Consider the following 22443-nt stretch of genomic DNA (forward strand, 5'->3'; position numbering starts at 1 on the left):
CAGGGGTACTTGATTCATTAATTTAATTATTTAATCAATTAATAATTGATTCGTGGAAATATACATACCGCGTATGGTCATGTCCTATAAACAAAGGACGTGGTAACCACTTTAAGTTGCTCGTCCAGCACCAAGTTGAGAGGTCACATATATAGTTTGGTACACAGAGACCTCAAGTTTATGTTCAACTTTCCGTGGCTTGCAAATAAAGGGGTCTTCGAGTTCGACTCAGATTATCATTGCTTCAGCTCACATATGGGGAGACAAAAATGTCAGCACAGAGCTAAAGAGCTCTTGAAAAGCTATGCCTCATCTCCTACAGAAATCTTCTACCTCCTCACCCTCACGCTTCTCAGCCTCCTCCTCCCGCTCTCGTTTCTTCTACTGGCCAGACTCTCCGGCGCCCAATACCATCTTCAATCCCTCATCACTTGGTACCGTTCGCCAAACCCGCTTCCCTATTTCTTATATCTCGCTCTCCATGTCAACCCTGCCATTCTCTACGTTCTCGTCTCATTTGTCAGCGTGGCCACTCTGATCCGCGGCTTGACCGGAAAAATCACCCTTTTCAGCGACTCATCTACCTCCGTTGACCGGCCTCGTCTCTTCACCGCGTGGGTTCTCCTCTGCACTTTCCAGGTCTGCGTTGGTCTGGGCATTGAGGGGAGCATAGCGGCGGGACTTTATGACTCTGATTCGAGTTTTGGGGTGGAGCGGAGTTTACTGAGCAGAGTGATTTTTCTCATGGGATTGCACGAAACGATGCAGCTTTGGAGCAGAGGGGTGGTGAAGCCGGTTGTGGATGACACGGTGTTCGGCGGGGTTGACAGAAAGGAAAGATGGACGGAGAGGGTGATCATGGCGGCCAGCCTGGGTGGTTTGTGGTGGTGGAGGTTGAGGGAAGATGTGGAGACGTTGGTGGTTATGGCGGAAGCAAAGAAAGAGCATTGGATGGAAGTGGGAATGGCGGATTTCGTGGGGTGGTGGTTGTATTATCTGACCGTCACGATTGGGATGGTGAGGGTGGTGAAGGCTCTCATGTGGATGGCTTCCCTTTGTCTGCGCGGAACAAGCCCGTCGGAGATTGCTCCGGTTGAATCCCGCGACAACGATGACAAGGTGTAAATTAATTTGATCCATTCTAAAATTTTATTTCTTTTCTCAAATGAATTCTTTATCTGCCCGTCCACATTTGACATCCTTCGGACGTTATAATATTGAAATTCGCTTTTGCAAATGCAATAAATTTGCATACAGTCGTGGCTCTTAGGGCCTCAGGGGTGAGCATTCGATTTTTCGGTTCGATTATCGGTGATAACCGAATTAACCGAATAACCGAATAGAGTAAATTTCAAACACCGAACCGAAACCGAATTAACCGAAAATTTCGGTTCGGTTAACCGATTAACCGAAATATATAAATATGAAAAATAATTTTAAATTAAAAATAATAATAAAACACAATTATAACCATTAATTAATAAATATTTCATCATTCAATGTGATTTATTATAATAATATTTATTATAATAATATTTGTTGAATATAAATATATTTAAAAAGTTCACATATACCCACATATATATTTATTATAATAATATTTATTAAATATAAATATATAATATATTTATTTCGGTTATTCGGTTATAACCGAATTTTTTTCTACTAACCGAACCGAACACCGAAACCGAATTGTTTAAAAAATAAAAACCGAATATATAACTGAACCGAAAAACCGAAATTAAATTCGGTCCGATTCGGTTTTCGGTTACGGTTCGGTTTTACTCACCCTTAGTGGCTCTCACCGGGAAGGTTCAAAGGCACAGTTTTTTTTTTTTTTTAAGGCCACAAAATTTAACAAGTTATTCAATCAGATCCCTGAATATTACTAACTTTTTATGACATCATACACTTAAATAACCCAATGACGAGTACGGGGAAAAAGAAGACATTAGACGCTAAAATTTTAGCGACAGATTTTTTTCAACATGGATATTAAATTAAGAGAAAACTGTGAAAAAAATCCCAGATCAGCAAAATATTTAGGAAAAAGACCAGACTCATGGAACATGGGGAAAAAGTTAATCCTTTTCCGCAATTTTCCCTTAAAATAAATAAACCAGTATGATGCATTACACTAATTACAGCGCAATTGGTAATGGCGCGTTGACGGTGTCAAAATTCAGAAGTGCGTCAGAAATCGTGCTCCCGGCAAGCAAATGCTAATTCTTACATATGTCTCCCAGTAAATTATGGGATGAATATAATATAGGTTGAAAAATTAAAAGATGTTGTTGGGATTCAAGAAGTTACAGGATCAAATTTAGTGAAGTGTTTTTCTTTAGAATTAGTCTAAGCTAAAAGATCAAAGTGATCATTTTTGCTAATGCGATGAAAATGAAAGTATAAACACTCCCACTAACACATGGATAAGACCATCATTCTTTTTTTTTTTTTTTTTTGGGGGGGGGGAGATGACCATAGATCAGGAGAGTCGTTATAAACTTGTAAGAGAACATGCTATTAGCAAAACGGGGGCCAAGAAAGACAAGGTTTGGTAGGCCCAAATAGAAAATGGGCCCCACCCAGCCCATAGCTAGATAATAGCCTGGCTTAGGAGGTGGCATTTTTTATTCCCTACAGACAGCCCAGCATCATGTTCTCCTCATTCCGCTTGCGGGAGCTACTGGTTTCTTTTGTTAAGCCCATGACTTTCACTAACTTGATATATTTTTCCATTGTGTCGTGTCTTAACAAGCGGTTTGTGGCACGTGGTACCTCTAACCAGGCATCTGATTTTCACGGGTAAAACTAGAACGTGCATCTCTTTTCCTACAAGACTAGAAACTACAGCAGAATTAGTAGTTTATAATCTGGTGAGACTTTTAGTATGCTCCGCCTTGTTTCTTTTTAATGCGTATTCTTCGGTCGCCCGCCGATTCCAACTCGTGATTTAACAATTGAAAGCATTACGATCTCACCAGCAAATCCTAGGTTCAATGATACATTTTCAGAAAGCAATGTGTTTATCGTTATGCATATCACGCTAACTATATTCGGCCATCCCATTTGCAATCGACCCAAAGAGAAAAATGGATCCTGCCATATCAAACACAGACAAGAGAGTCATTCTCTATGCAGGCGCATCTGCTTTTATTTCTATTTTTTTCACCTAACTTAACTGTACTTCGCAAAATGTAGCGCTCCGCCAGTTCCGATGTTGCTTGTTGTTCCCCAAGATGACACGTCAAAACAAAATCTGACAATGTCATAATTTCCTTTTTTTATTTCACCAGTGTCTCTCCTAGAACAACAGCCAACAATATTATATGCTTGCAGAGGTATGACCTCGTATTTGAAGAACACACTAGTTGTCAGTGCATACTTCATTTTTCGGCAGATAAAGTCACTTTGTTGTTGCTCCTGAACCGCTCCCAGTCACGCTGGGCGGAAGTTCTTAGGAAAACTGATATAATACTAAAGTTGTTCCTTCCATTTCATTGGAATTTTGCAGCTGTTTCAATTACGACAAACTGAGAAGTACCAGATCCACGATGGTAAGGCGGACTGTTCCATCAATCGTCTTCTAGTCATAACTAATCGCTGCGTGACGTTTGTATGGCGTCAATGGTTCTCTTAAAGGTGCAAGGAAAAGATATATACGCATATAAAGTAGTTTATGATATCTTCAAAGCATATACAGCACTTTCCTTTAATTTTAATTCGAATTCACAACACAATCCTCATCAAGGTGATGCTTATGGCGGTAATTGTAGGGAGTTACAATTAAGATATTGTCTCTCTTTGACTTCTTGTACGGAGTTAGAATCAAGATTGTGTCTCTTTGATTATTGTTAACTCCCTACAATTACAAGGACATGACTTTTAAAAAAACCCATCCTTTTATTTTCAGAAATATTCCAGCTGGATATCCATGTATCACCATCAAAGTATTACGCAAACCTTTGACAATTCCCCATTATTTTATTGGCAACGGAGCTTCTTCATCCGTATTTATTACCTTTATTCCCTCGCATCAGACCGTGAGCAAGATCTAGATGAGGACATTTTCTTGAGTGCTAAATTGCTAAAACCACTTCTGGTTTGTCACAATCCGACATGGGGGACGATGCAGCTCTGAATTGCAATGGAACCCAGGGCGGTCATAAGTTTGCACCAGAGGAGGCTGTGTTCCACGAGGGAAACAGTCTTCTAGACATGAAATTTACAGAAGAGATGAATGCTCTCCCTATCGAGAATCACGAGAAAGAAACATATTCACATCAAAATCGAAGTCATGAACCTAAATTTGACGACTTGATGCTGGAAGAGTTCAGCTTTGACTTTCTTCTGCAACCGCCACAAGCGTTTGAGGAAACGGTTGAGGTAAACAATAAAGCAGTGGCGAGTTCTGAATCCGTCAAGTACAACGATAAGCCAGTCCCTCCAGCATCTTCAATCCTGGCTTCCTTGGAGCTCTTAAACAATTACAAAAGCAGGCTCAGGAGACTGAAGGGGCAAAATATCAACGACACAACCGAGACTGATTGCTCAGTGGGTCGCCAGAAGTTGTCGACTGCAGAAATAATAAGAGTCACTGGAGAAAGGTACGTCCAATTCTCAGCCTATTGGGACGATAATACTTGCATGCCTACGCACCCATATGGGTTTGGTCTGGGTGGTCTGTCTGACGAAGAGAACAAAGACGTTGAACTGGCTCAATTTCTTCTAACTGCAGCCGAGAGGGTAAGCTGCGAACAATACGAAGGAGCAAACAGGATCCTTTTACAATGTGAATTGAATTCATCCGCTTGTGCAACCCCAGTTCAGAAAATAGTCTACCATTTCGCTCAAGCTCTGCGAGAGAGGATCCACAAGGAAACAGGAATGGTAACAACACTCGACGGATATAAGAAAACCGAAAGGCACGAATTACTTGAGAAGATCAATTATAATTTACCGTTTATATCTACATGCTTCCGAAAGATTCCATTCTGTCAAGCAATGCAAATAGCCGGCGTACAGGCTATGATAGAGCACCTCGCGTCAGGGACCAAAATCCATCTCATCGATCTTGAAATCAGATGGGGAGTGCAATGGACGGCTCTGATGCAAGCCCTCGCGGAGCGTCGTCAAAGACCCCTTCAGCTTCTCACCATAACTGCTATTGGATTCGAAGGCAGAAACGAGTTAGAAGAGACAGGCGAGTGTTTAGCCGATTTTGCAGGATCCTTAAACTTGCCCTTCTCATTTAAAGTGGTTTTTGTGACGGACATGATCGAAATCAGGGAAGAACAATTCGAGATCAATGACGATGAAGCCGTAGCGGTGTACGCTCCCTGCGTTCTGGCGACAATGATACCAAGGCCAGAGTGCTTGGAAAACTTGATGAGCATACTGAGGAAAAAGAAACCACGCATAATGATAGTGCATGAGACGGAAGCAAACAGTAACTCGCAGTTCTTCGGGAAGCGCTTCGTGGAAGCGTTGTTCTTCTTCTCGGCTTATATTGATTGCACTGAAACATGCATGAAAGATGAGGCAGAATGCAGAGTGACTATGGGTGCTTTATTCAGCGACAGGATAAGGAACGTTGTGGCCAGGGAAGGCAAAGAAAGGACACAGAGGCATGTGAAGGTGGATGTTTGGAGAAGGTTCTTTGCGAGGTACAGAGTGGTGGAGACAAGTTTTAGCGAATCGTCGCTGTAAGTTAAATATGGAAGCTCAGCAAGTTCATGACTTACAAGTTAATTACTTTAATGAGTATTTTAAACTCATCAAATCTGAAAATCCATATTTAATTTTTTTTATTCATTCAAAATAATTATTTTAATATATATAATCTAAAATAGAAATAATCTCTTAACTATCATTTTTTTAAAAAATAGTTTTTTATTTAAAAATAATTAATTAAAAGTTTTAAATCTGAAACTTTCAAATTAGACATAAACAGTCTAAATTTAATAAGCTTAAAATACTCATTAAAATGATGAGCATTGAAACTGATTCGTAAAACTCAAATAATTTGGTTCTTTACCATGTAAGTTATTATGATATTTTGGGATTTTCTTGATTACAAAGTTTTTTTTAATTAGTTACACGCCTTTTCAACGAATGACTTGGGTAGTTTTGGATCGAGATGGGCCTAAAATGACTGTGCTTGTCTTGACAAGCCGAAAGATACTGGCCGGTTTCAATATGATTTTGTCATTCTGTTTTTTTTTAAAAAAAAAAAATTACAGGGATGACTATGAAAAGCTTATTTTCAGGACCATTTTATGATTTTTAACGGGTTCTCCCCTTCAAATAACCCAATCATTTTAATCCCACTACTTCGATATAAAAATATCTTTTATTTATTAATTTAGACAACGTATTAATTTTAGTATTATCCAATGATTATTAACTGTCGACCATTTTTATTTAAAATTGATCATGCTGTAAATGATTGAGTTAGTTGATATTTAAGCATTTAAATTTCCTATTAAAAAAGATTAGCACTTCACAAGTAGATGGGGAAACTGATTATTGTGCTCAGCAAAGTTATTATTCGGGTGAAAAATAAAAAGGATATCAACAGAATAAATGCTTCCCGCCTAAGACTTTTTTTTTTTTTTTAAAAAACCCGCGCACAACTAATAATGTATCTAACATGCGCGAAATCAGTTAAGAGCTTTTCTTAATAGCTCAAGTTAATTAGCAGCAGCTGAACATACAGAGACTCCATACGCAATAACGCATGTGCGGTAGAAGACTCGGAGTGCGATTTACGAAAATGTAAATGCAAACGCGATGAACGAGACTTCTTGTGGGCAAAAAAGGAATCTGCTAAAACTCCGAACCAAACACTGCCTAGTGATTTCCCAGAGTGGCCCTGCGATTTGCGCACAACGTAAATGCCGCATAAAACGGTCCCCGAAATTACGTTGAGTTCCGCGGTAGGCCATGTCACTCCTCACCCCCTACAGCAAACGTGTCAGTCTTAAAGGTCTAAAGCGTTACTTTCTTGCATATTTGAGTGTATCTCGCTCCGTTCACTTCATCAACTCGCAGAGCAGAGCAGAGCATCCATGGTGTCCAAAGCAGCAGACTCTGCGATCAAACTAAGAGTCAGTTTTTCTTTTACTTCCCTTATTTTTCTCTCCATTTCTTGAATTGAATAATTCGCCTGGCTGCTCTCTCTCTCTTAATTTTCTCGGAATTGGAATCGTGTTGTTATCTCAGTATTCAAATTCAGATAATCACGCAAAATTCTCAATCTAATCGGATAGTAAAGATTGATACCCAAAGGCTTTCGTTTTCCTGTGATCTCTATCTCCAACAATTGAGTTCAGGTGTAGGGCTTCCCCATAACGTGCTTCTTAAATCCAGCTCTATGATTAATCTGGATAATTTCTTTGAAGTAAACGGATAGTTTTTCTCCTACATCGATTGAGAATTTAACTTTAAACAAGTTACTTGCAATTTTTGGTCGGGCAGCCAAACAAGCTAATCAGAGACAGGGGAAGCTTTTGTAGAATCTTTTTATTCTTGGGTTAATTTTCTTATCTTGTGTTTTTAACCAAATCATGTTATTGATATTACTGCATATTTCCACAGAAATCACATGGACAGCCAGCTAATGATGCTGTTGGAACCTTGTCAAGCAAGATTGATCAGCTTGAAAAGCAAATCCAGGCGGAGAGATTCGTATCAATTAAAGTAAGTTGCCCTGTGGAAAAGGGAATGTGGAAATTTTGCTTTTATTATGGTACTTTTGTTGATGTGCTTTACGGTCAGATACTTCATTATGTATTCATTGTTAACGGAGGGAATTTGCACCGATCTTCTAGTAATATTTAGTATTCCCCACCAACTCATTCTTGTTGAATTATCATTTTTCAGTTCAGTTGTCTTTTGAGATTTTCTGGGGTAAACTGGACAGGACCAAAGCTTAATATGAATTGTCAAACTACAACACGCAAATCAACTACAAGGGTTTCACAAAAGATCCTTTTTATATTGTGGTGAATTTATTGACCACGTGGCTTTTCAATTTCGTATGTGGGTTAGGACTACAGCATCATTTCTTGCTCAACTATGAAGACCTATTTCTGTACGCCTTACATGTTTGCTCGCAACTAATTCTTGATTTTTAATAGGAAAAACTATTGAGGAATGGCAAGAAGGTACAATGTCATGTTTCCCATGTTGTCTCAGCAATATCAAAAAGAGATTCTTTGCATACACAGGAAAATAGGATTAATCAAATGCTTTCTTCAAGAATTGACCATCCTCTATTTAAGTTCAATGCTTTCTCTCAAGTTTCTGGTGACAAAGATCTCAACAACAGTCTAGATGTGATTTTTACAGCGAGTATCAAGATGCCTTATATCGAAAGATTACCACCATACACATCTTGGATATTTTTGGACAGGTGCATATCCTTATAAATTTCATTTATTTCCTGCCCAGTTGTGCATAATGTGGATTTCTGGGTAATAAAAATGCCTACTTGTTGAGTCTGATCCCTTTTTTGATTAGAAGCTTGGATTATAAAACCTTTACCAGTCCATATGCAGATAGTACTGTTTCTTCTGCTATTTTACTATCTTTTACTCACAGAACAGAAATCAGAGAATGGCTGAAGATCAGTCTGTAGTAGGCAGAAGGCGTATCTACTACGATCAACATGGAAGTGAAGCGTTGATATGCAGTGACAGTGAGGAAGAGCTAACAGAACCTGAGGAAGATAAGCATGAATTTACTGATGCTGAAGATCGAATTTTATGGTAAGTTAAAATGGAGATGCAAGGTTTGAATGAACAAGATTTTTTTTCCCCTGGAGGAGCTGTTTTTAAGTGCATATGGGTTTGCAATATGAATCCTTTATTGATGCGTCAAAGTCAAAGTGATATTATTCCCATCATGACCACACAAGATATTCAATTCTGAATATAAGTTCATAGGTGTTTCAAAAAATATATAAATATCGAAAGTTTCATAATCATTGTCTAACTCTCTGATATACTAGGATGGCATTTGAGGAATATGGGTTAACTGAGGAAGTATTGGATGCTGTGAGCGAGTCTGTTGGAGGTACTAGACAGGAAATTCAGGTGACTCTGAATAACTTATGGACGTGGATTAAAGCTTGATGGTTGTCGCTTTTAATTAATTACTGGAAAAAGTATTGTGCGAAGTAGTTATAATAAGTATCCCTTCTTATCTGATAAAAATGTTTTCATGATAATATGCAGGATAGGTACAAAATTCTTAGGGAAAAGAACATGGAGAGGCAGGACCAGGAGTCTGAAAGTTCTGGAGATGTTGAATCTCGGATTGGCATAAGTTTGGAGGAAAGCTTGAGTACTGCTTTAGATTCTTTTGATAACCTTTTTTGTCGCCGATGCATGGTACATGCTTCATTATTTCTTTAACATTCTGGACATCTTCATAGTGTGAAAAATGATTGGTTAATATATTTTTCATCTTTTTTTGGGGGGCTTTTCTTCAGCAGATGTTTGATTGTCGCCTGCATGGATGTTCTCAACCCCTAATATATCCTGTAAGTGAGCACTATATGTTTTTTGCTACTTAAACCATAGATAGACCATCCATAAAAAAATTTGATCGTTTGTTTGGCAGAGTGAAAAGCAGCCAGTTTGGTTTGAACATGAAGAGGACAGGAAGCCATGCAGTGATCAATGTTACCTAAGGGTATTTTTCTTCTTTTGATACCAGAACAAATGAAACCACATACTTATTTTGATTTCAAAGAGAAGAAGAAGAAATGAGGTGTGGTAAATTAGTTTTTCTCTTCTGGCATTCCATTTGAAAATTGTTTCTTTTGTCAGTGGGATTGGGATTAGTATACATATTGAACAGAATGGTGGCCTATCTGTGTTAAGCAATTTATACATTTGAATTGCCTGCAAGTCTCATAAAAACGTTTTCACAAGGAATGTGCACATCAAATAGATCACTCAAAATGACATTGCTGAATTGCATCAATAAGACATGCTTGTTACTTAGTTGCTGCAGAACCATTATATTCAAGTTTTCTTGTGTGGGTAGGCTTTATTGCCAACTTTTGGACTGAACTATTAAGAATGTCACCCCTTTTTATCAAACATGTTTGATGGGCAAAATTTGGCTGACTGCATTTTCTTTTGCTTGCAGTTAAAGGCTGAGAAAATTTTGGAGGGAAATGAAGCCACAACTATGGAAGAGGGAGTATTGACTTTGGCATCCTCTGGTGCAGCAGAACTGGGAAACAAGAGTACTGCAACTACCTTGGTGGAGGAAAGATGCAATTCTATGAACGCAACACCTTTCCCAGTGGAAGTTGCTGGCTGTGGAGGTCTCAACTTAAATGTGCCTGTTGCAGAGAGTCTGGGGAAACGGAAGACCATAAATCAGTCAGATAAAGCACTGTCTGATTTAACATTGCTTACTGATGATTCACAGAGTTCTTGTAAAAAGCAAAAGAAAATCACAGATACTGATGTGGTCACTGCAGTTAATGATTATAACAGAGACCTAAATGTCAGTGCATGTGATGAAAAATGTATTATTGCTTCTGAATGTTTAAATGATTCTGTTGAGCGTGCTTCTAACAAACCACTACTTTCTGGGAGCACTTGTCCTGATGAACATGGAAATGTTGGGGATGGACCCAAAGATGGCATGGCTGAGGCAGAATTCAATGAATCCTCTTATTTCATGAATGAGCATGTTGAAGGCATGAAAAGTCTTTCAGAATGGAAACCTCTGGAGAAAGAGCTATACTTGAAGGGAGTAGAAATGTTTGGGAGAAACAGGTATGTGGCTTTCAGAATCGTCCTGCATTCTTACTCAAAAACACACTAAGGTCAAGTTTTGTTGTTTCCACTATTTTTCATAAACAATACTCCCTCTGGTCTATTTTATACCAAACAAATAACTAATTTTCAAGGATAAAAAAAATGTGGTTAAAGAATTTGAATTCAAGAAATATGTTCCGAATGTAAAATTGTCTCTTTTGATGTCCTCATTTAATAATTTTATTGGTTTTTAATAATTGATCTTATTAATGAGGGTAAAAAAGGAAACTTGTAATAAATGCTCCAAACAATAGGTTGCTTCTTATAAATAAAACCATCAGAACCCTCCCCAAAATTCTATTATAAAAAGGACAGGAGGGAGTATTAGTATTATGGTGAGTTATGATGTGATGGTGTCAGTTTCGTTTTAGGGAATGTTACCACATGTAACGATATTGTTTTGGTCTCTATATCCTACAAACACGTCCTCTTGGTTTAGCTTCTATTGCAAGTATTCTACTTGAAGACATAGTTTGTGAAATTCAAATTAACATGCCAAGCACTTGTGAGTTTGGAATATAGTTGAACTCAATATGAAAATGTTTTATGTTTTCTCTATACATGCAAAATAGTCTTGGGTTCTACGGAACTCTTATCTATATTAAATTGAGGTCGATGATTACTATTGAAGTTTGAAGTGGCTTTTAGAGAGTAGCTTTCTCCCAACACGTGATTAAAAAAAGCAAGATTTAAAATGCTTGGACCTGTATTTCTTCATAGTTGGATCATAAAACAATAAATTTAAAAGTAGGATTTATTGCCAGGTATTAGCTATCCTATATCTTAATTTTATGTAGGAGCTGTGAATTTGAATTTGTCAGCTTTGTGATCATGTGCAACTCATGCTCTGCAGTTGCCTGATAACAAGGAATTTACTTTCTGGCCTGAAGACCTGCATGGAAGTAGCTACTTATATGCATGCTGGTGGAGCATCAATGCCCTACAGATCTAATGTTCCCCCAAATTCACTCAAGAATGACAACGGAAACACTGATGCAGAATGCACAGTGAGAGTGTCAAACTTTACTTTCCCAGTCTTCTTTTATATTTACATTATTTTATTCTCATTGTCTTTGATGTTTCTATTTTCACTTTGGGCGTGAGAATGGTCGTGGATTTTTTTTTTGGGGGGGGGGGGTGGGTGGATGGGCTGGGCTGAGTGAAGTGACTTGGTGCTTGGTGAAGATGTGGCAAAGGATTTTTAATCTGCATTTATTATAATCTCATAACAGATTTTATTTTTCCAACACCTATTCTCTCTGTTTTTTTAATAAAAGATTTGGAATCTCCGTAATGCATGGTTAGAGAAGCTTGATGAAATTTGATCCAAGTAATTTTGCATGGAGGAGATTCCCTATCATTGTGTACTCTTTCTTGGCTTATAAATGATGCGGTTCGCACATTAATATATTTTTCCAAATTTATTGTCCTGTCAATGTGTTCCCTTCTTGGTTATGTGCTCTGCATATTAGACACCATTAAATTGCTTCTGTACTCATTTTTAGGACCAAGAGATGCCAACCAGAGCAAGATTGATACGGAAAAGAGGCAAAACAAGGAAATTTAAATATTCCTGGAAATCTGCTGGCCACCCATCAATATGGAAAAGAATTGCAGATGGAAAAAACCAATCTTGCAAGCAATATACACCCTGTGGATGTCAATCAATGTGTGGAAAGCAATGCCCGTGCCTTCATAATGGAACTTGCTGTGAAAAATATTGTGGGTATGGCATTTTTTCTGTTGATAATTTTTTTTTTAATCAATCAAAATGCACAACGAAATATCTGTCTCATGTCCATGTGTGAGTCTGTCCCAATTGTTTTGTGTTGGGTGCCATCTAGCCTGAGGATGATTTCTAATGGGGACCATCTTGAAATGCTGTCAGCTATGGCTAGCTAAGCCTATGCCCTCCCAATACCAAAAAAAGAAAAAACAGAGAAAGAACGAAAGGGGGAAAAACTCTTGAAGCAATGAAGGAGAAATTCGTTTGATCATAAATCTGTTTGTTTACGAGCTATTAATAAATTCATGCATGTCAGGCTACAATTCATTTCTTTCTGGCATTTGGCTACGGCGGCCAGAAAATTAAAACACATTTCAAACTTCGTGAATAATTGTAGGGACTTGTCCAAGATGAAAATTTTGCCTCAAGTCACTTGCTTTTTTCCTTGGCCAGATCAAGCAAATGTATTGAATTAGCTTTTCTACTTTTAGGTGCTCCAAAAGCTGCAAAAATCGATTCAGAGGTTGCCACTGTGCCAAGAGTCAATGCAGAAGTCGACAATGTCCATGCTTTGCTGCTGGGCGCGAATGTGACCCAGATGTTTGTCGAAACTGCTGGGTTAGGTAACAATTTTTGAACATTTGTATGGTGATCTTGACTTTATGGCTTGGGATATTACGCATCCGTACCTTTATTGTTATGCACAACTTTGGGGTACTGAGTACTGACTACAGTATACTCGCCAACTTTTATGCATACTGCACTATCTATTAGCAATTAATGTGTGCATTGTGCTTCCAATTTATATGATCTAAATCTAAACTATGATTATTTCTATATTCCAATTTCTACCTCTTTAAAAGCAAAAGTCAGAAGATCCAAACATGTGGAGTTGATGTGGCTGTCATTTTTTCAGTAACAGTCGTGTGCATCATGTGACCTTCCTGTCGGTTCCGATGTTAGGGTTAAAATACTGACTCTTGGTGGCACTCATGGGCATTTTAATATCTAAACTTGGATGTTTTTATTTTAAGCTTCTGCAACGACACTGAATATCACATTCTTTAAACAGTTGTGGAGACGGTTCACTGGGAGAGCCACCTAGACGTGGAGATAGTCAATGTGGAAATATGAGGCTTCTTTTAAGGCAACAACAGAGGGTTAGTAATTGTCATCTGAATCCCCTCCTCTTCTGTGCCCGGTTAGGTGGGAGAGAGAATGACATGATGAGTGAAGCCAGTGGAATCCGCCTGTGCGGGTATCACACCCTTAATGTGACTTGATTACATGATGAGGCACATCTGTGTGGAGATCACATCCATTGTGTCATTCTTCCTGTCCCATATGATGGGACACAGAATCAGAGGACATATGGATTCTAGCAACTGAAGTTTGTCATGAGAAGTTATGCGCGCGCGCGCATCTTTCTTGTGATTTAACATTGTAATTATATGTTTGTCTCACACTGTTTTCCATTTGTTTCAATTTCTCTTGGTCAGATTCTTTTGGCAGAGTCTGATGTCGCAGGATGGGGAGCATTCTTAAAGGTTGAGACTTGAGATGCATGAACTTGTTTATTTTCTAGTTAGTGTCAGTCTTTTCTGGTGGCTAATTGATGGATTCATTTCAGAATCCAGTTAACAAAAATGACTACCTAGGAGAATACACTGGGGAACTGATCTCCCACCGAGAAGCAGACAAGCGTGGAAAAATATATGATCGTGCAAACTCATCATTCCTTTTTGACTTGAATGATCAGGCAAGTGTCTTATAGTCCTCATAACCGAACCTACCCCTTTATCTTCTTCCATGGATTGGGCCTCTCTTGTATTTTTGCCAAGCTGCCCTTTTTCACTCTTCCCTTCGTGACAAACTACAATATACCGGGACTTGAACATTGGCAATATATTCATGACCCTAAAGCTGTTACTTGTATCTTCACAGTATGTTCTGGATGCTTATCGCAAAGGAGACAAACTAAAATTTGCTAACCACTCATCAAATCCAAACTGTTACGCAAAGGTGAGTTCAGTAACTTAAATTTTTGGGAGGGTTGTATGAGTTTTTCTCTTAGGCTGACAAGCATGAGCTTGATTGTTCAATCCTCATCATAATGTGATTGCTTAGGTGATGCTGGTTGCTGGGGATCATCGAGTAGGCATCTTTGCCAAGGAACACATTGAAGCTAGTGAGGAGCTGTTCTATGATTATCGTTACGGTCCAGATCAAGCACCCGCTTGGGCTCGCAAACCTGAGTCTTCCAAGCGGGATGAATCGGCAGCCTCTCAAGGAAGGGCCAAAAAACACCAGTCTCATTGATGAGATATTCATTGTACATCCGGCTTGCCTTCTGCTTGTATTTTAGTATATTTTATAGCATAGTGCTGAAGGGGAGGAAAATAATAATTCGAAATGCACATAGTAATCCCTACATATGTTCAGAGTAACAATAAAAATGGGCAAGCGATGGAACATTCTAATGTTAATATTGAGAGCAGTGATACCCTTCATAATGATTTTAACTATTGTACTGTTTAATATGTTGTTGCTCATGATTTTTGCTATAAGTAAGCGCAGATTCATATTTCAAGATGCTCCGTGATGATGCATCGGGCAACCAACTTTTGAGAAACAACTCGCAGATTACATCTTTGTTTTTTTTTTAATAATTCCGCATTTAAGCAGGCTTTCACACAAGGATGTAGATGTTTTTGGCTGAAGAGAAATCTCGAATAAATTTAAAATGGGGAGTTTTATTTTATTCAAAGATTACACCTTTGATATACTAGTTTAATATCTTAAGTCTTAACAAACTATATCAGGAGAACCGAAGATGGATAAATCTCGTGAAAATAGGGTCAATGTTGTATTAAATAAGAAAAGGATATGAAGGTAAGTTTCTTTCTTTGTCTTTTTTTTGTTTTTATTGTTGTGTATTTAAGCAGACTTACACACAAGGATGTAGATGCTTTTAGCCGGAGAGAAATTTTGACTAAATTTAATATGAAAGAGTTTTATTTTATTTGTACATTTAATTAAGATAATCATTTTAAAATATATTAATAAAAAATACTGATTTAAAAATATCAAATAAAAAACAGTAAATTTGAAACCACCCAAGTAAATCAAATCAATCCAAAAGAAATATATACTCTACCAAACATATAATAAATATAAAGATAAATAATAATAACACAGATATAATAAATACTAGTGTTATATGCCTTAATTATCTTATCTGAAAAATAATCTGTTATCGTTACTCTCGTCTCTATCCAAATAATTGCGAATTAATTTAATTAATAAATGGGCCATGGAACTTTGATGGAGTTGACCAGTAAAATATGCGATTCTTGCCTGGATTTGCGAGATAGAACATGCGGTGCATGTCTATGCTAGAAATAAGGCGCACTTATGCCAAAAAGAAGCCCAAAGTCAAATGAAGATAGGTGTCTAAATTAGAGGTGGATTGTACAAATAAACATCTGAAAAAATAAATAAATAAATAAATTGAGGGGGTGCGACCGTCTTGCACGGCTCATTTTGATGTAGCGTGCACATGATAGAATAGGAGCTCATTCCACGTATCTGGAACCCCGGGAAGGCACCAATGGCTACAATCTTGTATTCTCTGAGATTTACTGTTCTTGCCTGATTTCCATCCATATATAGATGGATGCCCATCTATTCTATACCCTGACAACCTTGTTATATCCAACAATGTCACCCCAGTTTTCATCTGCTTCAACACCTCTTCCACGATTCTGTTCTTCTCCGGTTCAGCTGTGCTTAAGGTTTCATTCAGCGGACTTGTCGCTTCCTTACAATGCCCTCCCGTGTTCCATTGACCTCCCCTGTAACAAGGCGTCCAATTTCAGAGGTCTGGGAGATTACAGAAACTATTTCACAGTTCAAATATAATATAATTATAAGCAAACCTGAAATGAGAAGGTGCTGAGCTTCGAAAGAGAACTCGGGTTTTTCTGGCATTGATGTGCTTGTCAACCCATGAAGACCAAGTCGTCAAAGCTTTCCTGAAAGCTGTTGACACATTTAGCTGCGGATGAACTAGGCTTCCTTCCTGATAGTAATTAATCCTGTTATTAATACAAAGATGAAATCCAGAGCAGATCAATAAGTAATTCAGCTATGGCTGATCATTTAGCAGACAAGGATTTTGCAACTGCAATATTTTTTTAACCTCAAGGCATCAAAATTTCAGTAATGATTCTTCAACGCAATCTGACACTCAAACGAACGCACTTTTCTTGTGGAAGGAGCCCTATATTTAACTTCAAAGGCCTAATGAGTGAAGAGGATAAAAGATGGTGCTCACCCGGCTTTTGTTTTGTAGTGTGACCACCAATGTGCAGTATTAAAAACCAAGATATCAGCTCCTCTCCATCTTGAGGAACCGCGATCAATGGCGTCAATTCGCAAGGTTGGTCTCCGTTTCTGCCCTATTCTTGCCTTGCTTTCGTGGACTAAGAAATGAGACACATAAAATTCAACTGTGCATTGGTAATCCTGCGAGGTGGGTAGTCCAACGACTCAATACGCTTCCCACGGGCACACAAAAACAAAGTGAGATTCAGCAGAAATTAGAATTACCAGAAACCTGAAACTATAATTTCCCTTCTCTTTGGTAATCTTTCGCCCACGGGTCTCGTACACTCTCTTCGGATCTCTGATAGCACCAGTTAACATGCACAGCAGTGATTCCCATTGGTTCCGATTAATCGAATCCCCCACAAACACTAATCTTTTCCCTCTTATCAACTCCAGCATTTTTGTTGCATTGAACCTATCATAAATCACACACTACTTCAATACTTGTTCCTGTAAGTATCACTTTGGTCAAAGCTCAGTAGTTCCTCAGCTTAATCATCGTAAAACTAAACATGCGCGAATCAGAAGAGAAATATAGAGATTGAATTTGATAGTACCTTGGAAGATCACAGTCTTGCGGTTGCCATCTCCACTTTAAGTAGTCGCTATCTAATCTTCCGTTTCCCAAGCAATCGAAACCCTCGTCTATGAAAGGACATGAATCTTTCGTGTACAGAGGATAGCTTTCATCAAAAACCCAACTCCCTTTTGTTAAATCACAGCCTTTGACTGTTTTCTGCCCAATCTTCTTCCCGGCCAGAACTTCAATCTTCTTGAACGAAGCTGCTGTAATAAACTCTTCTTTCCTGTTGCCATCAGTTCTCTCATCTAAACCAAGAATTGTATTCCCCTGTTTATCTCTAACCACCCCAGATAGAGATTCATCCGCAACGACATCTTGCATTGGCGTGAAATTAGTAACCGAAGCACGAGCTTCATGTCCTCCAAATTCCGGCACAGAAGAATTTGACCCGGAATAACTGTCACCATTAGAAAAGTTATCGGACCGACCACGACGATTTTCAATCAAAGCAGGGATTTTTACACCATCTACCGTAAAGTTTCTAGTAAAACCAGTCGAGTTCTGAAGGCTCAAAGGTCCGTCACCGCCACTGAGAGATCTGTTGAACTGAACATGAGTCTGCTGGTGGACTGAAGGTGAGAACTTTTTGACCCAAAACGCGAAAGTAGTAAGGAAGACGACAGAGGAACAGATTGTGAACGAGAAAACCAGAAGCCTAGTGGGTTTGAAGGAGAAGCTTCTCTGCCTCTCCATAGACGAAGCTATACTCTAATAGAAAACAAAGGCAGATAATTGATGTAATGTGGTTCGCATATGGTTTTGTCACGGGTTAACGCAGGATTTGATATTGGAGGAAGAAAAAAAATCCAGGCAACAGCGTAGAGACAGTAGATAAGGCGGACAGAGTGTGACGGAGGACAGTATTAGAAATAAAATAAAAATAAAAATGGGAGGGGCGAGCAGGTAGAAGAATCCGGAAATAGGGAGGGAAAGGATTCTCTCTCCCTGTAGCGGCAACGGAAGGATATTTGCATATTTGGCCACCTGATGAGAAGAACATCTCTGGACAGCTATCCACGAGGCCAATCTGCTCTCAAACAAAATTTATTATATTTCGGCTAAGAATCCCTGGATAATCACATTCACATCAGAGAGCAAAAACCAGAACGAGAAAACCACAGACGGGTTTTTCCGGGGTTCAATTCCGATCAGCTCTCAAGAACGTCAACTCATAGTGAATAGGATTTTTTTTTTTGGGGAGGGGGCGGCGCCAGAAGTCATTTTCACAAGATCGCATTATTGCGTTTAACTTCAAAGGAAGTTATGTTTTTTAATTCAAAGGTGTTTAAACTTCAAAGAAAGTAATTTGCTCGGGAGAAGAGCCTTGAAATGATGTCTTCTGGCGCACGGGAGAAGTTGTCCCTCCCGCCCCAACTTTTTTCTTTTGGGTAAAAATACATTTTTTTTTAATCTTACAAGCATTTTTAGGATTGGCTTTTCCTTTAAAAAAGATGACGCTGTTCATCTGCCACGGATGAGGACTGAAATACTTATCCATTTATGGTCTGTGAAATGCCTCATCGGATTCCCCTCTTTTTCATCTCTTTGGCCGGACGCTGGGTTCAAATTAGGGCTCTCCTAGTCCTGATCAGTTTTTAAAACTAGATGTGAATGAAGTGGCCAGCGAGAATACCTTTATTCGTTAGACAGGAGACTAAAATAATACCTCAGCACTATATATAGTACATAGGTGACCGCTCATGATCACATTATTAGTTACGCATGTCGGTGTAAAATTCTTTACCTCCCTCTACTTGGAAGTTAATATAATTCTTTAGCTCTCTCTTCTCACAAGCGAATCACAAGGGCACAGTTCAGGTGCTTAGAGTCTTGGTGTGTGTGAATTGATGTGGTGAGCAAACACCGTATCGGGATGTTTTGGAGAAGCCCGTAAAATGGGGTCAAAAGTGGGCAGTCAAAATCTAGCGTTTCTCCGGATATCATCATTCATTCGAGGTTTCCTTCCCCATGCGTGACTATATTTATGATTTATTAAAAACTAGAAAACATCATTCCCCGTCCCCGTTGTTTTGTTCTGTTGTTGTCCGTGTTGCTATTTCCTAGAATGTCTAAGGGTTACTACTACTATCACTGTGTAAATTTAGACTTAATAACTCCACCCCCCTACTTCAACCATCTGAGTGGTCCCCTCACCCGGAGGCATGCATTAACTGTCCTCGTGCCCCAGAAGATTAAAAAAACCCAACGACAGCTCCCCCTTCCCACTTCCTACTATTTCGGCTCAACACTGACTAAAAAAATCCAACAACTTGAGTGGACAAAAGCCAGAGTAACAGAGACGACTAACTTAAAAGCCCACGAGCACTGGATTGCAATCGTAGGCCCATTTATCCCCTCGTCCACATAAGAGATAAAAGAAAAACAAAAGTCCCCGCTTGGTGAGCCTTCTAGTCACATAATCGTTGGTCCCCACAGGCCACAGGCAAAAGGAAACATTCTCAAGTGGGGTTACCATTGCAGCTTCCTCTCGTTCACCGTCATCCGAATTTAATGCAGACAATAGCAGAAAGGAAATTGCAGCAAACACAACCAGTAGGGTCAATGATCAGTCACTCCAAGGATAAAAATTAAATTGTGTGTCCTGAACACCAGCACAAATGATTGACGAGCACAGACCCACCAACCATACAACCAAAATCAAAATAAATGATCATCATACAAGTACGACAGATTTCTTTTTTTTTTTTTTTTTTTTTTTTTGCCAAAAGTACGACAGATTTCTTTAGCGTTTGAAATTCAGAGCATAGAGCAGTGATTTCTCTTCTCTCTTTTAAAACTGTGCCTCAACGAAAGCATGCTTCCTTTTAGGATAGCCCATTCCGATCATATGGTTGAGATACACCTTGCCGTCCTTCACGGTGGCCGCAGTGGCCAACCGATGCTTAAGCCCCCGGAATGTCGCTGCCACAGAAGCTGTTTCCCAGCCGTCAGAACTCTCCACTAATCTACCTGAAGGATTCCCGGCCACCACCACCTTGGTAGGGGACACTAGTTCTAGGCCATCTCCGAATGTAAGTGGCCCTCCCTCTACCTTTATTAGTTTCACTTCCTCCTTGCCACCTGACAGGTCAATTTTCAACAAGTTGCCGCTAAGTGTGTGAATCACTATCAGATATCCGTCTGGGTGGTAAACGATGCCATTCAGCGCAACCAAGTTCTTGTACCATTCTTTTGCAACAAATAGTGGGTTTCTTATGATTGATAGAAGCTTCCCTTCCACCCCAACCTTCCAGATCTTGCTGGCTTTGGTATCTGTTACATAAGCATTGCCTTCTGCATCCACTGCAACATCATCTGGTAATGACTTCTCGTCGCCTACATGCCATGGAGAAAAATTATGTCATTAATAATAACAGACTAACTAGGGAATGTTAATAATCTTGCTATAACTGTTCGGATTACAAATGTGGAGAAGCCATTTCCCGAAAATTCATTAGTGGAGAAGACTGTATATATGTAGCAGCAATGATTCCAAAAGCAAGATTAACCAGCGTCTGAACCTGGTAGACTACCAGCTGTCGCACACCAAACTTAAAGCTAACACAATTTAATGTTAGTTGCTCCACCAAAAGGGCAAAGCGCTAACAAATGTAGGTTTTTTTTTTTTTACCAGTAAAATCTTTTTGAATTATTTAGACTGCTTTTTTATGGTCAATGCGGTCATAAACTTAATCATTGATATTTTCTAACCTTAGAACTCACTTGTTTTTACCCAATAGCCATAAATTAGTCCTAATACTCAATTATTCCGACACATTACTGGCAAATACTCCTCCGATCCTAAATGAGTGTTATATTTAGGATCGACAAAATGAGATTTATATTTAGGATGGGAGGAAGTGTGTGTGTGTGTAACAATCAAAACCTCGTAAGTTAGAATATCAAACACCTAGAAGATGGAGGCGGGGAAATGGAGAATGGAAACGACAAAGACACGAATATGAAAGCTTACTTGGGCCACTGAGTTGGGTCAGAAACAATCGTTTCCAAGTTGACAAGTCGTAGGCCGCAAGTGCCCCGTACCGATTTCCCATTGCGTCTGCATGAACTGCCAGCAGCCGGTTCCTCGGCCGGTCGATGACGAGTCCGAGGGATGCGTTTCCAGCCAGGTCGATGTCTTTGACCACCGGTATCTCCTCTAATACCTCGCCCTCCGCTCCCGTCACCGGAATCTGACCGATTCCTCCTTCGAAGAAAGTCACGATGAAGCGCCGATTTTGTTCATCCCACTTGCCACACTCTCTAAACCACCCCGTGCTGTGGTAATGGTACACGTGAGTGGGGGGTTTTGCTAGCTCCAGGGAGATGATTATGCCGATCGGTATGGCTGAGAGGAGCAGGAGGAAGACTAGAAATTTAGGGGAGCAAAGCCTCGAGGAAGCCATCAGAGCTAGACAGAGAAAAAAGAGAGAAGGCTTGTGGGTAAGACTGAGAGCGCGGTCAAGAACGGGAATTGGCTGGAATATTTGAGCCGTGGATGCTAAAAACAAAAGTCCAACAAATAGTAATATTAAATTAAATTTAAGTGGGGTTGTTGCAACGACGGAGAAATTCATTGATTCTGAGAGGAAACTTGATTTTTGGTTGGAAAAATTGGGTGAGGGAAACAGATCCATTCTCTGGGTGCATGGCATATAAAGAAGCGTCATAAAAGAAAAACCGAACAAAAATGGAAGGGAAAAATCTCGTGAATCTGGTGAGCGGTCGGGAAAACGGAAGATCCCTGACAGCTTGGACGTTGGAGCGTTTGTCGTTTATTCTTAAATTTCAAGAAAACACATGTACCTATTTCAGATGAGTGGTGGTCCTTGGCGGATGCATTTGACTAAAAAATTGAATAGCGAGGATTGAATGAATGAATAAACAAATTCCACCCATGG

General features: G+C 39.3%; 5 protein-coding genes across 6 annotated transcripts; 3 read left to right on the top strand and 2 right to left on the bottom strand.

Annotated features, from left to right (window-relative positions):
- The first annotated feature begins 239 nt into the window (after positions 1 to 239).
- On the top strand, positions 240 to 1246 carry LOC114738035 (uncharacterized). The gene has a single exon (XM_028926047.1). The coding sequence runs from the start codon at positions 256 to 258 to the stop codon at positions 1123 to 1125; it is 870 nt and encodes a 289-aa protein (XP_028781880.1). The 5' UTR covers positions 240 to 255; the 3' UTR covers positions 1126 to 1246.
- A 2873-nt stretch (positions 1247 to 4119) lies between these two features.
- On the top strand, positions 4120 to 5709 carry LOC114738018 (DELLA protein RGL1-like). The gene has a single exon (XM_028926031.1). It carries the CDS (start codon positions 4120 to 4122, stop codon positions 5707 to 5709), a length of 1590 nt encoding a protein of 529 aa, XP_028781864.1.
- A 1249-nt stretch (positions 5710 to 6958) lies between these two features.
- LOC114738032 (histone-lysine N-methyltransferase EZA1) lies at positions 6959 to 15160 on the top strand. Of its 2 annotated transcripts, none has more exons than XM_028926043.1 (17): positions 6959 to 7109; positions 7600 to 7701; positions 8142 to 8416; positions 8610 to 8771; positions 9014 to 9098; positions 9240 to 9395; positions 9497 to 9547; positions 9628 to 9699; positions 10162 to 10802; positions 11698 to 11851; positions 12350 to 12570; positions 13062 to 13193; positions 13643 to 13730; positions 14070 to 14117; positions 14201 to 14329; positions 14515 to 14592; positions 14698 to 15160. In XM_028926043.1, the coding sequence occupies exons 1-17, from the start codon at positions 7071 to 7073 to the stop codon at positions 14887 to 14889; spliced, it is 2625 nt and encodes an 874-aa protein (XP_028781876.1). In that variant the 5' UTR covers positions 6959 to 7070; the 3' UTR covers positions 14890 to 15160. The 2 variants fall into 2 exon arrangements, with proteins under 2 accessions (XP_028781876.1, XP_028781877.1); XM_028926044.1 differs by having other exon boundaries at positions 9500 to 9547.
- An 806-nt stretch (positions 15161 to 15966) lies between these two features.
- On the bottom strand, positions 15967 to 18705 carry LOC114738015 (protein trichome birefringence-like 6). The gene is made up of 5 exons (XM_028926028.1): positions 17517 to 18705; positions 17182 to 17374; positions 16907 to 17097; positions 16509 to 16667; positions 15967 to 16424 (listed from the first exon to the last, which is right to left on the bottom strand). Exons 1-5 carry the CDS (start codon positions 18233 to 18235, stop codon positions 16109 to 16111), a joined length of 1578 nt encoding a protein of 525 aa, XP_028781861.1. The 5' UTR covers positions 18236 to 18705; the 3' UTR covers positions 15967 to 16108.
- Positions 18706 to 20049: 1344 nt separating this feature from the next.
- LOC114738024 (uncharacterized) lies at positions 20050 to 21974 on the bottom strand. The gene is made up of 3 exons (XM_028926035.1): positions 21516 to 21974; positions 20280 to 20878; positions 20050 to 20233 (listed from the first exon to the last, which is right to left on the bottom strand). Exons 1-2 carry the CDS (start codon positions 21946 to 21948, stop codon positions 20334 to 20336), a joined length of 978 nt encoding a protein of 325 aa, XP_028781868.1. The 5' UTR covers positions 21949 to 21974; the 3' UTR covers positions 20050 to 20233; positions 20280 to 20333.
- Between the last annotated feature and the right edge of the window lie 469 nt (positions 21975 to 22443).

Source organism: Neltuma alba, unplaced genomic scaffold (genome assembly GCF_004799145.2).
Source record: "Neltuma alba isolate B1F8T4 unplaced genomic scaffold, ASM479914v2 tig00013520_pilon, whole genome shotgun sequence".
Classification (NCBI taxonomy): Eukaryota; Viridiplantae; Streptophyta; class Magnoliopsida; order Fabales; family Fabaceae; genus Neltuma; species Neltuma alba.

Bases quoted from the DNA above. Each gene is read 5' to 3' on its own strand.
- LOC114738024 (XM_028926035.1), bottom strand. From the start codon at position 21,948: ATGGCTTCCTCGAGGCTTTGCTCCCCTAAATTTCTAGTCTTCCTCCTG. The intron at 20,879-21,515 runs GTAAGCTTTCAT...CATGGCATGTAG, and splicing joins GACCCAACTCAGTGGCCCAA to GCGACGAGAAGTCATTACCA.
- LOC114738032 (XM_028926043.1), top strand. From the start codon at position 7,071: ATGGTGTCCAAAGCAGCAGACTCTGCGATCAAACTAAGA. The intron at 13,731-14,069 runs GTTAGTAATTGT...TCTCTTGGTCAG, and splicing joins TTTTAAGGCAACAACAGAGG to ATTCTTTTGGCAGAGTCTGA. The intron at 14,593-14,697 runs GTGAGTTCAGTA...GTGATTGCTTAG, and splicing joins ATCCAAACTGTTACGCAAAG to GTGATGCTGGTTGCTGGGGA.
- LOC114738015 (XM_028926028.1), bottom strand. From the start codon at position 18,235: ATGGAGAGGCAGAGAAGCTTCTCCTTCAAACCCACTAGGCTTCTGGTT. The intron at 17,375-17,516 runs GTACTATCAAAT...GATTTATGATAG, and splicing joins CAAGACTGTGATCTTCCAAG to GTTCAATGCAACAAAAATGC. The intron at 16,425-16,508 runs GTTTGCTTATAA...GCCTTGTTACAG, and splicing joins TCAGCACCTTCTCATTTCAG to GGGAGGTCAATGGAACACGG.
- LOC114738018 (XM_028926031.1), top strand. From the start codon at position 4,120: ATGGGGGACGATGCAGCTCTGAATTGCAATGGAACCCAGGGCGGTCAT.
- LOC114738035 (XM_028926047.1), top strand. From the start codon at position 256: ATGGGGAGACAAAAATGTCAGCACAGAGCTAAAGAGCTCTTGAAAAGC.